The sequence below is a fragment of the Eleutherodactylus coqui genome, chromosome 7 (assembly GCF_035609145.1).
Source record: "Eleutherodactylus coqui strain aEleCoq1 chromosome 7, aEleCoq1.hap1, whole genome shotgun sequence".
NCBI lineage: Eukaryota > Metazoa > Chordata > Amphibia > Anura > Eleutherodactylidae > Eleutherodactylus > Eleutherodactylus coqui.
In genome coordinates this window covers 125,676,933-125,691,712 of record NC_089843.1, presented here as the reverse complement: position 1 = coordinate 125,691,712, position 14,780 = coordinate 125,676,933, and the positions used below count along the sequence as shown (strand labels likewise).

Here is a 14,780-nt window from a genome sequence, read left to right as displayed (position 1 = left end):
TTAGTTCTGCTAGTGGCTCTATAGCCAGCACGTACAAAATAGGAGACAATGGGCACCCCTGCCTTGTGCCATTCGAGATTGATAGGGGGACCGACAGGGTACCATCCACCAAAACAGTGGCTGTGGGAGCTGAATACAGGGCCCGGACGGCACTTATCGTGTTTTCTCCAAAACCAAATTTTTTCATTGTCTCAAAGATGTACTCCCAATGGACTCGGTCAAATGCCTTTTCGGCGTCCAGGGCCAGCATTATTGACGGCACCTTAGATGTTTCTATTGAATGTATTAGATTTAGAATTTTCCGTGTGCCGTCCGAGGCCTGTCTCCCCTTTACAAACCCCATTTGGTCAGAGTGTATTATGTCTGGGAGTATGTCCACCATTCTACGGGCCAACGTTTTAGCGTAGATCTTAGTATCGGTATTAAGTAATGATATAGGACGGAAGTTAGTTGGTGTATTTGGTTCCTTTCCAGGTTTTGGTAGGACTACAATTGTGGCCTGCAGCATCTCTTGTGGGAAGAAGCCTCTTTCCTTGATCTTGTTAAATGTGTTAGTGATATGGGTTGAAAGTTGGGGTAAGAAGTTTTTATAGTACTCTGCTGAATACCCGTCCGGCCCAGGGGCTTTCTGGTTCTTTAGGGATGCTATGGTGTCTATTATTTCCGAGACGGAGAACGGGGCGTCCAAGAGGTCCGTTTGTAAGGATGATAGCTTCGGTAGGTTAACCTTTTGCAAGAAAGCATTGATTGATTCCTTGTCTGGTTGTTTTGTTTGGGGATCATTTTTTAAGTTATAAAGTTTGCTGTAGAAAGAGCAAAAATTGTCTGCAATATGTTTGGGGTTCGATAGTTTTTGTTTTTTGTCCTGGAAATTCCAAATGTAGGGGATATTTGCTTTTATTGTTTTTCTTTTAATCAGATTTGCCATCCATTTGGATGGCCTATTAATTGCTGAATAGCTGTCCGCTCGTTGAGCAGTAATTTCTCTGTCAAAATCCCCTAGTAATGTTTTCCGTAGGGCCAGTCTCAATTTATGTAATTCGGTATGTGTGTTTTGGTCTGGGAAAACTTTTAAAAGGGATTCCTTCAGTTGTATTTGGGTTAGAATTTCATCTGTTTTTTTTGTTTTATCTCTTTTGTATTTGGAGCCTAGTTTTATTAAAATTCCTCTTATGTATGCCTTATGGGCGGTCCACACCATTGCTGGGTCTGTTTGTGGGATGGCATTGAATTTAAAGTATTCAGTTAATGCTTCTTGTATTTTTTCCCTGTATTTGGGAATGCTCATTAAATAAGTGTTATTCCTCCATGATTTAGTCGGTGCTCCAAGGCCCCTTACATTCAGTGTTGTTATGATTGGTGCGTGGTCGGACCAAGTAGCCGTCCCAACCTCCGCTTTTTGTATTGATGCTAAGAGTTTCCTCTCAACTAGACATAAGTCTATGCGCGAGAAGGATCTGTGTCTATTTGAATAGTGTGAGTATTCTTTTGCAGAGGCGTTGGAGCACCGGAACGTATCATAAAGCGCATTTTTGTGTAGCCATTCTCCCAGGGTGGCATTTCTTTTAAGTTTTGGGTTTGTAGTGTCGAGTTCTCTATCAGGTACTAGGTTGAAGTCACCATTTATCATTATTGGACCTTCCGCTACTTGGTTAATTTTTTTTTTGAGTTTGTTAAGAAAATTAATTTGCTTTGAATTTGTTACATATGTGTTTACTAAGGTTATTTTTGTATTCCTAAGGGAACCTACTAAGATTAAATAGCGACCTTTCGGGTCACCAATCTGTTTATCGATGGTGAACGGAGCTCTGTCTCGGAATGCCACCATCACACCCGCCTGTTTTTTTGGGGCACAAGCAAATAAGACCTGCGGAAACATTCTATGGGACATTCTGCTTTTATCTACTTCTAACAAGTGGGTCTCCTGGATACACATAATGTCAACATTTTGCATAATTGCCTCTTTCCACGCAGATCTTCTCTTGAATGGCGAGTTCAAGCCGTTGGCGTTAAGCGATAGGACTTTCACTGCCATGTGGATGGTGGGTGGCGGCAAAGTTGGAGACTTGGGAATTCCTGTGATGCGCGAATGCCTGAGGAAACAAAATAACAAAAAAAAGAGAACCAAACAATATCCTCATTTTGTATAGGGCCAGAACACACGGATGCGTTTGGCGTGAAAGTCAGAATGTTGAGGATTAAACTGACAAATACAGGGCAAGTTAGAACTTGCATTTTTCGGTGGGGGGAGAAAAAGTTCAGCTATCTTGAGCAGGCACTTCATGAGACGTTGTTTAGTATCTATTGGAGGTGAGGTCTTCTGAATCATTCCGGGGGTGAGGAGCTCCGGCTGGTGTGATGCTGGCGTCTGTTTTTTTCTGTGTTGGCGTTTGTATAGGATAAATTTTGCAGTGTAATTCCCCAAGAGTTTAGGGTGTCTGTCGCAGATTTAGGGTCTTGGAGGATATGGGTCCTTCCTTCTTTTGTAACTATAATTTTTGTGGGAAATCCCCATTTGTACTGGATATTGGCTTTTCTTAAGGAGGCAGTGATCGCTGCGAAGCTTCTCCTCGCTTCCAAGGTGGATTGCGATAGGTCAGCGAATATTCGCAATTCAGAGTATGGGTTTGGCAGGGGTTGGAGCTTTCTTGTTGCGTTCATTAGGGCTTCTTTTGCGCCAAAATAATGAATTCGAGCTATAACGTCTCTGGGGTATTCCTCTTTAAGGAATTTTGGGCGCGGTAATCTGTGGGCCCTATCTATCTTGAATTCTTGCATTGGCGTGTTGGGAAGCATGGTCTGCATAAATCGTGTAATGTAGTTTACGATTTCCGCATTGGAGACATTTTCGGGTATCCCTCTTATTTTGACGTTGTTGCGTCGATTTCTATCCTCTAAATCGGATAGTTTGAGTTGCAGTTTGTTAACTTTTTCTTCTAGATCGTAGTGGGAGTCGATTAATGAGTTATGCGAGCCCACCACTTCCTCCAGTTTTTTATCATGTTTTTCTATTTTGTTGTTAATGTCCCGAATGGAGGAGTTTACTGTCGAGGTTAACATTGAAATGTCTGCTTGTATGGTGTTTCTCAGCGCCAACACTATTTCCTTTATATACAGCTCAGTCACTGGTTTGTTTGATGCAGTGAGGTTATCTAATTCTTTGTGGTCTCCTTTTTCATGGAGATAATCAGCTCCTGAAACACTTTCAGCATTTTGAGACATCTTCTGCCTCTGTTTTTCTGGGCTGCTTGTGGGGGTTCTTAGTGTGTGTGTAAGAGCCCCCTTGGCATTGTTTTTCCCCCCATTCACTGCTCTGTCTTTTGAGCCTCCCATTGTGGCTGTGTTATACTGTGAGCCTCCCGCAGGGTTATCTGTTTCTCTCTCCTCCGCTATCACATATAAGTGTTCAGCCTCCGGATCACTCTCAGCAGTCTGAGATATTCTCAGCTTCTGCTTTTCTGGGCTGCTTGTGGGGGTTCTCATTATGTGTGGCAACGTGGTCAGCGCCATTTTGGGTGCAGGGGGTCCCTTGGCAATGTTTTTCCCCCCATTCACTGACCTTTCTCTTGTGCCTTTCGGTATAGCTGATGTGTGCTGAGAGCCTCCGGTCGCTCCGGCAGAGCTGTCAGATGCAGTCTCCTCCGCTGTGGTTTCTAGTGCAGAGCGGCTGTCAGTCACTTGCTCCCGGTCCCTGCGGGCTGCTGGCAGGATCTCCTGTGCGGCCATTGCAGAGGGGGACCCACGTGCCACAAAGAAGGACTCCAGCTTTGTCGGCACTGGTTTTGAGCCTCTCCTTCTTGCTGACATGCTGTCCTGGTAGGTTCGTTTATCTGCTTTTGCGGTTTTCCACCTCCAACAGTGCTTTTTATGGCTAGAAGTGCCTGTTTCCAAACGGAGCCTAAAGATTTGCTGCCGTTCCGGTGCCTCTCCAAGCCACCGCAAGCCACTCTTATAGGTTTTGACAAGTGCATCAGTTAAGTGTTTTTATTGTTTCCAGTAGTAGTTTACATTCTAAATAATGTACCAAATAATACTAACAAGGCTAGGAAAAAGACTATCAGAAAAATAAGCCTGTTTTAAACATAAATACATCAAAAAATTAAAACACAGGCTCAACCAAAAAACTTTATACCATTGGTTCCTAAAGAGAACAGAACAGGTGCCATGTTTTAAACCACTAAATTAAAAAAGGATCTGGAGAAAAAAGCCAAAATCGTGCTTCTAGTATCCACTATAGATAAAAGTTGTATATGGTCCATGTGAGCAAATGATTGCAAGTTCAAGTCCACTGTGGGAGCAAAGTAAGTGTAAAAAAATAGAAAATTTTTTAAATAGCAGTTAAGAATTATATATATATATATACACACACACACACACACACACATACACACACTTTTCTCATTTAAAAAATGACCTTACATGTTAAAGTCTGAACTATTATATTTATCCTGCACGGTAGAGGCCGTAGAAAACAAACAAAAAAAGCTGAGAATTCAAGAATTGCTGTTTTTCTGTTATTCTAGCTCCCCAAAAATGAAAAGAAAGGTGATCAAAACACGTATGTTTTCCAATATGGCACTAATAAAAACTACAACTTGTCATAGAATCATAGAATAGTAGAGTTGGAAGGGACCTCCAGGGTCATCTGGTCCAACCACCTGCTCAGTGCAGGATTCACTAAATCATCCCAGGCAGATATTTGTCTGGGATATTTAGTTAAGTATTCCGTCACCATCTCTCTGCTTACAGATAGCCTGCATTCTTTTATTCCCCCAATAGCACAGGGAAGATCGGTTGATGTTCCATCTACTTTCTGAGAGAAAACCGATACAAAATAGGAATTTAAAAGTTCGGCCTTCTCAACATCATTCTTAACCAATTGACCATTTTCATCTTCTAAGTGTCCAATAGCATCTTTGACTTTTCTTTTGCTTTTGACATACCCCCAAATCATTTTTTATTGCTTTTGGCCTCTCTTTCAAGCCTTAATTCATTATTAGCGTTAGCTTTTCTGACACCTGTCTCACAAAACATGAGTCCTCACACAGCCCAATCGATGAATAAAATAGAAAATGTTAAGGATCTCAGAATATGGCAACAGAAAAATTTTTAAGAAAAAAATGTTACTTTTAAAAAGTAGAAAAACATTAACCCCTTAAAGACAAGACCTATTTTGTAGCGTTGAGGACGCATCGATTTCTTTGGGATTTTCATCTGCACTTTTCAAAAGCCAAACCTTTTTTTTTTCCATCGACATGGCCGTATAAGGGCTTGTTTTTTGCGTTGCGAACTGTATTATTATTATTAGTACCATTTTGGGGTACATAGAATGCATTGCAAAACATTTATTATTTTTTTATGATAGCAGGGAGAGAAAACACATCAATTCTGCAAATTTTTTTTTTCTGTTACAGCGTTAATCATGCAGCATTAACAACACAATACTTTTTTCCTGTGGGTCGGTACGATTACAACGATACCAAAATTATTTTTTTTAAAGTTTTTTTCAACCTTCCGCAATAAAACCCCTTTTTTTGGAAATTTATTTATTTTTTCTAAATCGCTACATTTAACCCCTTCATGACATGGCCTATTTTGGCGTTGAGGACCAAGCGATTTTTTGGTATTTTTCCATCTCCATTTTTCAAAAGCCATAACTTTTTTATTTTTCCGTGGACGCGGCCGTATGAGGGCTTGTTTTTTGCGTGGCGAACTGTAGTTTTTATCGATGCCAATTTTGGGTACATAGACTATATTGTAAATTTATTTTTATTTTTTTTTAATGATAGCAGAGAGAGAAAACGCATCAATTCTGCCATAGATTTTTTTATTTTTTTTTTACACCGTTAATCATGCAGCATAAATGAGACTTTCCATTTTTTCTGCAGACCGGTACGGTTACAACGATACCAAAATTCTAACATTTTTTTTAGGTTTTCCCACTTTTCTGCAATAAAAACCCTTTTTTTTGGAAATCTTTTTTCTATTCTAAATTGCTGCATTCAAAGTCACGTAACGTTTTTATTTTTTGATGTACAGAGCTCTATGAGGGCTTATTTTTTGCGAGACGAGCTGTAGATTTTATTGGTACCATTTTAGCGTACATACGACTTTTTTGATCACTTTTATTGCGTTTTTAGTGAGGCAAAATGCTAAAAATGAGCATTTTGCCTCAGTTTTTTAGCTTTTTTTTTAGCGTTTTTTTCGGTGCACAATCAAAAGCATGTGCAACTTATTGTACGCATCGTTACGGACGCGACAATACCAAATATGTGGGGTTTTATTTTTTTTTACCTTTTTTTATGCTAATCTGAGAAAAAGCATAAAAAATGGTTTTTTTACTCTTTTTTTTTTACATTTTTTTAAATTCATTTTTTAAATCTTTCTTTTTTTCACACTGTTTGTGTCCCTCTGAGGGACTTTAATCACTGCCCTGATGATCGCTGTCATAAGGCATGGCAGAGCTACTGCTCTCCCATGCCTTATCGCTCATACAGCGATCTCAGGCATAGGCAATACAGGACGCCAGTGTCTGGCGTCCTGTTGCCATGGTGACAGGCCGGGCTCTCGCGATGACATCGCGAGTTCCGGCCGGAGACACAGAGGGAGCCGCGCTCCCGCTGTGAACTCTTTCCCTGCCGCGATCTACTTAGATCGCGGCAGGGAAGGGGTTAAAAGTGGCGGGCGCATCTCCGATGTCCCCCCGCTGCTGCAGCGAGACGCCGGCTGTGACTGACAGCCGGCTCCCGCTGCGGGATAGCGCTGGATCATATGTGATCCCGCGCTATCTCCAGGACGTAAGTTTACGCCCTGTTGCGGGAAGTACCCCGCTCCCAGGACGTAAACTTACGCCCTGCAGCGGGAATGGGTTAAAGTCCTATAACTTTTTTATTTTTCCATTGACGGAGCTCTGTGAGGGCTTGTTTTATGCGTTACAAGCTGTAGTTTTGATCTTTTTTGTTTCTACTCTTAACCCTTTGCAATCCAATTTTGGATTCAGGGGGCTTTCTCTTTCTACCATTATACAATGGCGCCATCTGCTGGCTAGAGCCAGTACTGCAGTATGGGACATGCTGGAGAGGCCCCTGACAACAGAGCAGCCAGAAATCTACAGTAAGAATACCCTGTCAGACATCTTCCGACATTGGAGCTGTACAGCCTTCAATCAGAATGTCTTTAGACTTCAGACAGTGGATTGGAAAGGGTTAATGTCCCTGATGGGGACCTTATCCATAGCACCTATGATCGTTATGATAAAGCATTGCAGGACAGAAGTTATAGCGATTATAGGCACTGGCAATGCAGGACGCCTGTATCGGGTTTACAGTTACTCCCTGTGGCGTTAAGGGGTTAAAAAACTTCATACATGTGGCATCACCGCAATCGTACTGATGTTTAGAACAAAGTTCATATGTAATTTTTACTGCACTGTAAACGCTGTAAAAACTGTACCTGACATTCAAAAAAGTAGAAATGCCAAAAATCATTTCTGCCTTCTCTTCTGTCTGACAGTGGGTTACCCAACATGTGGGCTCATCATTTTCCAAAGTGCTTCTATCCCAGAAGAGCGTAATAAGTGGGAGCTCTGCAATAAAGCCACTTACTAAGCACTGGAAAAAGTTGTATAAGGGGTCATTAAGGGTCTAAAAGGGATATAATATAATACTCTCCGACAACAAGTTAAATAAGTACTACATGGAAAATCAATGTCATAAGAACATTCAGCCATCTCAATCACACTTATTTCAGATAGATGAATACATTGAAGCATACAGTCATGCAACTTCTGTAGACAAACATTAACAAGAAAATCAGTTTTACTAAAGGGCTCAGTGATTGTAGGCTGGTATTGAAGAACTTGGCGTTCAGCAGGTCAATGTCGCTGAACCCTGTTGGAATGGAATGCAGCTTGTGACAGCAGTACACAACCTCATTAACGCTTATGTGACAGAGGTCAGAAACGCTATCTTTTCTCCTAAGGCCTCCCTCACACAGGGCGTTTTATACAGCGTTTAGCGCTGCCTTTTCAGCCCAGCGCTAAACGCTGTACGACACTCTCATTCATTTCAATGGGGCTGCTCACACAGGGCTGAAAACGCAGCGCCTTCCAACGCTGCGCTTTGACAGCGATGCAAGTTCTATTTTGGGGCGTTTCCAGCCCTGCGTCGCCCATTAAAATGAATGGGCAGCGGTTTTAGCACTGCTGAAAACGCTGCAACACTTGGTGTCGCGTTTTTGGCAGCGTTAACCGCTCGCCGATTTTCGGGCGAGGGCTTGCAATAGAAGCCCTACCCCGAAAATCTGCCCCAGCTAGGTAGAGAGAAAAAAAGAAAGTTAATACTCACCTAGCCGCTGCAGTCCAGGTCGCGGCCGCTGGTCTCTGCCGCTGATCCGGGCTTCCCCTGCATTCACAAGTCTATTGCCGAAGGCCAGGTTTGAGAACCCCGTCTCCGGCAATAGAGTGCTGTGATTGGGCATCGAGCGTGCCGATAACCAATCACAGCCCTTCATTGACTGTCTCAGCCAATCAGCAAGCTCTGATTGGCTGAGACAGTCAATGAAGGGCTGTGATTGGGCATCGAGCAAGCACCGACAACCAATCACAGCACTCTATTGCCGGAGGCGGGATTCTCAAACCTGGCCTCCGGCAATAGACTTGGGAGTGCCGAAGAACCCCGGAACAGCGGCAGAGACCAGCGGCCGCGACCCGGACTGCAGAGGCTAGATGAGTATTACTTTTTTTTTTCTTTTCAGCATTCTTGGCTGCGTTTTCAGCCGAGCTAAAAAAGCAGCCAAAACGCTGGCATAAAGTATGCCAGCGCTGCTGAAACGGGGCGGAATCTGCAGTAACGCAGTGTTGAAAAACGCTGCTTTTCTGCAAACGCCCTGTGTGAGGGAGGCCTTAGGGAGAGCACTTAGACAGTGAGTGGGGAGACTCAAAAGGCCATTCGTGCTTCTCTGGGTAATATGCAAATAAGGGAGATGAAATATCTCCACAGTGTTACCTGTTGCTTTTAATTCCTATTCATTGTAACAAGGCTTGTATAAAGAGTCTGACTTTGGCTTGAAGGAATGCTGCCTTTTAATAGGTGGCGCTGTGGAGGTATTATTCCATCTCCCTTATTTGCACTTATGTGACTGAACATGTTTGTGCCGTTGGATTCCCTGCATATTTTTTGCCAATGTAATGCGTTTCCTCTGGGTACTTTGATTTACTGTTAAACTCCAGAAACAGTGATACACCGACTGACTTCATATGAAATAGGTTCTTTCTGAAAGGGAATGCAGGATGAGAGCACCTATAGGATTAGGGAATGATGACCATCTTTGTATATCACTGTGGAATATCTTGGCACTATATAAGCAATAGTAATAAATAAAAATAGTCTGTCTGGAAAGTTATTTCTACTTTTAAGAACTAAAGTTTGTGAATACCACACAACTGCAGACCTGCTGGTTTCACATTTTCATTATATAAACTTCTAACTGCTGATCTCGACTGTGATTTTGTGAATGCATACAGAAAATTGAACAGAAATATATAATAATGGCGATGATACAAACCTTATCTGTGAAGAAACTGAAATAATTTTTTTTACTCCTGTTAGTTGGGGACTGTACTGTACTTCGAGTCACGTACCATTTATGAAATCTACTAAAACAAACAGCAAATTGTGTTTCTCATGCCGCATAGCTAAACTGAGAAGATCCAATTTATTCTGTCACATCCGACTGGCAGACAATGAGCACAGGTTTTTCAAAAGCAGATTATAATCTAGAATTACATTTATATTTGCTGGTTATTTTCTGCTATGAATGTTCTTACATGCACTCTGAATTTGAAGTATCTAATGTGGTAAATTAACTTGTACTTTGAAAGGAAAAAAATAGCAGAGTTTGACACATTACACGGTATAGTGGAAAGGCACAGCTTCATTTTGCTGCTCGTACTTCCAAATTCTAGAGAAACAAATATGTAATATAACCAACTGCCTCTAGCACAGAGAACCTACTAGGACACCTGGAAGCTGATGATTAGTCAATATGTGTCATTTATGGGAGTTTTCCCACAATGATCCAAGGAAATGAATAGTTTCTAACCTTAGTTAATGCCCATGGTAAGGATGTCTAATCCCTTCGTCCCATTTAAACAGTACATAGTGCTTAGACTATGCTAATCTTTGGAACACAGTGTGGACAGTGGTATTATACAGCATCGTTCCATATTCCTAGTGGTAAACTACACCAATCTATAGTGCTAATGTTAAGCAAATAATACATTTCATGCTGGGTACTTGATGATTCTGTGTAAGTACTCTCAAAAGGGGGTCCAAACTATTGGTGACTTATCCTCAGGGGTTTACCACTTGGGACTCATTCCAATCAGCTAGTAAGGGGAAGCTGCATGTCTCCAGAACTGTTAAAACACTATCCATATTGAAATGGCCCAATTGGGTAACGCCGGTCTTTCCCAGGTCACCAAGAAGTTTTCAAAACTAAAGAACTGCAGCAATTGTTCGTTTACAACGTTTTATTACTATAATTCCTTGCGGAGCTGAATAGTCTTGCCTACTTTGCATTATTCCTTTTATAATAATAAATTCTAACAATGGCTAGTGTACATGTCAATCTGACAGAAAGGCGATCGCCATATGCACAGATTTCCATATAATATGGCCGCCTGCACACGGGCGGAAATCCCGCCGCGGGATTTCCGCCACTGAAAGTTTGCATAGGAGTGCATTACAATACGCACTCCTATGCAGACGGCCGCAGTTTGGCCGCGCGAAATCTCGCGCGGCAAACAAACCGCGACATGTCCTATTTTTGTGCGGGGCACGCACTCACCCGGCCGCCGGCTCCGGTCTGCGCATGCGCCGGCTGCGCCGCAGCCGGCACATGAAAGAGCTGGGGCCGCCAGGCGCGGGAGAGTACGCGCTCGTCCCTGCAGGCTCTCGGGTCGGGTCCCGCGGTGAGAATTCTCGCCTGCCGGATCCGACCCGCTCGTGTGCAGGCGGCCTATAGTTGTCACATTGCTAGGTGAAGCAGCACATTTTCCCCATCTCTCCTCATGTACTTTGTTATTCAGCCTCTCATAGTCATTCACACAGTACTAAGCAATGAATGCAGAAGTTGCCAACTCAGCTAATTTCAAAGTAAGCCTATTCACTAATAAGCATGTTTTTGCAAACTAGATTAGACAGTCTTAAAATGCACTATATGTATCACGGTTGCTCCTGCTAGATGATAAATCTAACACATCTTTAGAGACCTTTGTCTAACTTTACATCATCTATTAGTTTAGGCCATTTTTTACATCAAAATGTTGGTGCATGATGTTGCGTAAGGCCAAACTTTTCCAGCTAAGTCACACACCCTTTCTGGGTGAGGCCAAACTTTTTAAACTACACCACGCACCCTTTTTGGGTGAGGCACCCTTCCAACTATGTCACGTCCCCTTTTTGGGTGGGGCACTCTTCCAACTATGCCACGCCCCCTTTTCTGGATGAGACAAAAAACGGTGTCTAAAACACATAATATATGTGGTGCAAGTCATTAAAAGTTGAGCATTTACAATAGTAAATCTGCCCAAATGTGTTACATTTCTTAAAACATTTTCCCTTGCTATAATTGGCTTAATTGATTACTACATGATATTTTACATATTTCACATGGCTGGAATCTTCAGACCACTGATGTGACTGCAGGGTGTGTTTCCTAACAGCAAAATCCACTTTCGGCCAATACCCACCCAGTCATGGCAGCACTAATTTACCAATAATGCCAGCGAGATCATACGACCATTGCTTGATGCGGGAGGGAAGAGTTTCAGCCTGAGTGTTTTTTGCTGTATAGAAACACATAGGACCAACATCCATGACCCTGTACACTGCTCATGCTATTCTCATCTGTGTGAAGCATAGTTATAATTAAGCATAAATAAGCAATGAAGCCAGTGAGAAAAAAAACATGGCTGCTAGACTCAGAAACCTAAAGTTACATAAATGGATTTCTTCTTAATAAGAGTGGCGAATTGTATGTTCCGCTTCCCTAGCAGAAGTAGAAGTTGGGCTGACATGTTGGTTTATTCCTTTACGCCAGGTCATCACCAAACGTCATGCAGCAAGCCGCTATTTGTATATTTTATTTAATAGCAAGTCATAAGATAACAATATATGCACATACCTGTTTAGCAGCTGATGAAGAAATAACTCTCTTCTCCAAAAGTGTTAGAAGTTCAGCTAATGAGCTGGGAGTCACCATACTGAAAAAAGACGACACAACTACACTGCAACAGCTTTTTATGGACGGATTACATAAACACTGGAATCATTTTATGTGTCAAGGCAACTGGAGGGCAGCTTTGAGGAGGGTGTATTGCAGACATTTTGCACCCGTATTACGGATGAGTGTCCCGAACTGATCTCACGGGGTCATTGATCTCTATGACGCTGTAACTTCGGGGTTAGTAGTCTGGTGATTGGCTAGGACACTAGTCCGTAATATCAGAGCAAAACTGCGTGTGTATTATGCTCACCTGGGTTTGCCTGATTTGACAAAACACTTTAGCAGCATAAAGATACCCGGATGATTGCGGTGTCCCTCAAATCAGTTATTGCAGCAAGCCTTTATAATCATCTGTTACTCCTGCAGGAAGTAGCCAGTCGGGTCCTCATTTGAAGAAATGAGGCATTATATATTGGGAGAGTCCTGTGTTAATGCCATCATATTGTATCTCCATCTTACATACATACCTGTATTTTACTAAATTAATACCAGCTCAAAGTTCCTATGTGAAGTCTAGTGGTGCTGTCCTGCTTCAGCCAACAGCATCTCTAGGTAGAGTCAGAGCTCCTTCATACTGGGGAGGGCGATATCGTCCTCGCAATCCATGTGGAAACCCCTGGATGCGAGGCCTTTTCACATGGAAACAGCCTCGCATCCCTGTGGGGCTGAAGGAATCCCCTGGCGTAGCAGGAACAGCCGCTGCCACTGGCCGCATTGAAAATAATGGGCGGTATCACAAAAGGAAAGGACATGCTGCAATTTTTTCTCTGCATAGCATTACAATGCAGTGCCATGCAGGAAAACACTGCAAATGTGAATGAATGCATTTTATGCACTTGTAGCGAACATCGCGTCAATCTAGTGATATAAATTAGATTACTCTAGCTGTGACACTACCATTATAGTTCATTTCAAAATATCTAGCAAACTCATACCTTTATCTGATTACGTTATCCACTTGTCATGAAATAACACAACAGTTAATATTACTATTAATGATTCATGAGAAGTGGGTTCCTTGACATTTCTGAAGTGTGCTACTGATAGACCAAAGGGAAATTATTTCAATTTATGATAAGAATGGCATGTTTATTAGGAAAACTGAAGTAAACAAGACTAACCTTTGTTTAATTGTGAGATTTTGCTGCCTTAGGTGACCAAGCAAATCCTTAATTACCCATCCAATTATCTTCTTGGGGTCAACGTTAGACAGTTTCACAACTGCTTCAAAGTATTCTTGAAGTCCATCTTCATTCTATAAAAAAAGAAAATATGAGATGAATATCAATTAATAATACAGGGTGATTCTCTTGCTAGGAAACCCAAACATTCCTCAATAACCTTTTAATTTTTGTATGATTCCCTATGAAAACTTAAAGGGGTGGTCTCGCGAAACCAAGTGGGGTTATACACTTCCGTATGGCCATATTAATGCACTTTGTAATGTACATCGTGCATTAAATATGAGCCATACAGAAGTTATTCCACTTACCTGCTCCGTTGCTAGCGTCCTCGTCTCCATGGTTCCGTCTAAATTCGCTGGCAGCTTGCTTTTTTAGACGCGCTTGCGCAGTCCGGTCTTCTGCTCAGCGCGAGCCGCTTCAGTGTGTTAGACGCTACAGCTCTTCTGCGCATGCGCAGACGAGCTGTAACCTCTCGGGAGCGCGCTGGAGCAGAAAGGTGCAGAAAGTTCAGCAGCCCAGCCGAGCGGAGACGAGAAGCCCAGCCCAGCCGAGCGGAGACGAGAAGCCCAGCCGAGAAGCCGCCCATGTAAGTCGCCTGTCCCCGGAGCCCACCGCCTGTCCCCGGAGCCCACCGCCTGCCCCCAGAGCCCACCACCTGCCCCACCGCCTGCCCCCGGAGCCCACCGCCTGCCCCCGGAGCTCACCGCCTGCCCCCGGAGCTCACCGCCTGTCCCCGGAGCTCACCGCCTGCCCCCGGAGCTCACCGCCGTGCCCCCGAGCCCGCCGCCGTGCTGCCCGAGCCCGCCGCCGTGCTGCCCGAGCCTGCCGCCGTGCCCCCGAGCCTGCCGCCATGCCCCCGAGCCTGCCGCCGTGCCCCCGAGCCTCCCGATGCTGCCCCCGATGCTGCCCGAGCCTCCCGCCGCCGTGCCCCCGATGCTGCCCGAGCCTCCCGCCGCCGTGCCCCCGAGCCTCCCGATGCTGCCCGAGCCTCCCGCCGCCGTGCCCCCGATGCTGCCCGAGCCTCCCGCCGCCGTGCCCCCGATGCTGCCCGAGCCTCCCGCCGCCGTGCCCCCGAGCCTCCCGATGCTGCCCCCGATGCTGCCCGAGCCTCCCGCCGCCGTGCCCCCGATGCTGCCCGAGCCTCCCGCCGCCGTGCCCCCGATGCTGCCCGAGCCTCCCGCCGCCGGGACACACACACACAGACAGACACACACACACACACACACACACACACACAGACAGATAGATATATATATATATATATATATATATATATACAGACAGATAGAGAGATATATATATATATAT

General features: G+C 43.8%; 1 protein-coding gene across 1 annotated transcript in view; it reads right to left on the bottom strand.

Annotated features, from left to right (window-relative positions):
• Positions 1-14,780, bottom strand: part of GATB (glutamyl-tRNA amidotransferase subunit B) — a 118,418-nt gene that overhangs the window by 15,039 nt on the left and 88,599 nt on the right. Inside the window, exons 10-11 of the mRNA XM_066573652.1 lie at positions 13,410-13,543; positions 12,187-12,265 (exon numbers count right to left, since the gene is read on the bottom strand). Of these exons, the coding sequence (XP_066429749.1) occupies positions 12,187-12,265; positions 13,410-13,543 (213 nt within the window). The remainder of the gene's footprint in view (positions 1-12,186; positions 12,266-13,409; positions 13,544-14,780) is intronic.